Here is a 1373-nt window from a genome sequence, read left to right on the forward strand (position 1 = left end):
TATGTCAACTTTTACTCAATACTATTTCAAAAACACTACAATTTGTTTTCAAATGGTATAAAATTGAATAAGACAGCCCAAAATTAATGAAAATAGAGATGTGTACTTGCCAAAGAGCGTTGTGTGGAATCAATCATCAATCAAATTACAATTGGGTAGTTAAAAAGAACATTGTTATAGGAAAACGGGTCAATTTGACCCGAGGACAACACAAGGGTTAAAGAAATGATTCTTCAATGCTTGCCGAGCGAACAGGTTGGAGAATGATCTCAAGTAAAAACATTTACATTAATGTGAAGTGAAAAATATTTCCAGAGCCAGCACCACCCATTGTATTATATACTATTTTAGGAGAAGAAGTCCACTCAGCTGCTGCTGCTGACAGGAGATCAGAAAGCCCAACAAGTGATTGACCTGCTCATGCAGACTGTAAACCGAAGAACATTATCTTTAGAACAGCTGTTTGCTTCCAGTCAGAATTGAACTTCTTAACAGCTGTTGTATGCAGGGTGTACATGGTTGATTGCACAATGTATTTCACAACTGAGTGAATTTAAGGTGTCTGATGGCTTATGTGCTGCGCTGGTCACCTGTCTGTCTTTCTAACCGACTACCTGTCCTCCCAGCTGTTGGGGCTGCTGATCACCATCCTGATGATCTATCAGGTCAAACGGTACGACAGCTCCGGAGGAACATCCATCGCCATGAAGGGTTATTAAAAGAAAACCTTCACCCCTGACCCCTCACCTGTGCCTCTGCACTGTACTATGAGGACTCAGTTGTCAATACAAGACCTCTTCTTATTTACTTTTTAACACCGTTCGTGGTTTCTAAGGGAGGGTGAGCAGGGAAGGCAGGAGACAGAGGGACGATGTGGCATGCTGCATGCCGATTTTCATTTTTGTAGTTTTGCGCTGCCTCACAGAAGTGTTTTACTTTTAGCTTTTTACTTAAAAGAATATCGCTCAAGTAACAGACATTTATTTTTTTGTGATTTATTGCATCAGTTGTGTGTTATTTGATGGAATGCAGTAATTTACTAGTATCATGCAACAGAGACATATTGTACACAAGAAGTGGTTCCTGTGCTCAACATTCACCACCTGTGACTTATCTTTATTAACCCGAGGAGATCATACCATCCAGTGCGTTCAAAAAACAACAGCGTAATGGTGTTTTTCCACTGCATGGTACCTCCTTAACTCTTACGAAAAAAAAGTCCCTGGTACCTGCTTACAGGTACTTTTTTAGTACCACCTCAGTTGAGGTTCCAAGCGAGCTGAGACGACACAAAAGGTGATGTAGAAACCTTGCAGACTCCTGATTGGTCGGAGAGAAACGTCCGAAATCACTGCGTCATCATTGCTAGCGAC

The 1373-nt window shown here is 41.2% G+C and overlaps 1 protein-coding gene across 1 annotated transcript in view; it reads left to right on the forward strand.

Moving 5' to 3' along the window:
- The window catches only part of LOC116673119 (23 kDa integral membrane protein), a 14206-nt gene extending 13107 nt beyond the window's left edge, over positions 1 to 1099 (forward strand). The window contains exon 9 of the mRNA XM_032505271.1: positions 627 to 1099. Coding sequence (XP_032361162.1) covers positions 627 to 719 — 93 coding nt within the window. The 3' untranslated portion in view covers positions 720 to 1099. The remainder of the gene's footprint in view (positions 1 to 626) is intronic.
- The last annotated feature ends 274 nt before the right edge of the window (positions 1100 to 1373 follow it).

The sequence above is a fragment of the Etheostoma spectabile genome, chromosome 23 (genome assembly GCF_008692095.1).
Source record: "Etheostoma spectabile isolate EspeVRDwgs_2016 chromosome 23, UIUC_Espe_1.0, whole genome shotgun sequence".
Classification (NCBI taxonomy): Eukaryota; Metazoa; Chordata; class Actinopteri; order Perciformes; family Percidae; genus Etheostoma; species Etheostoma spectabile.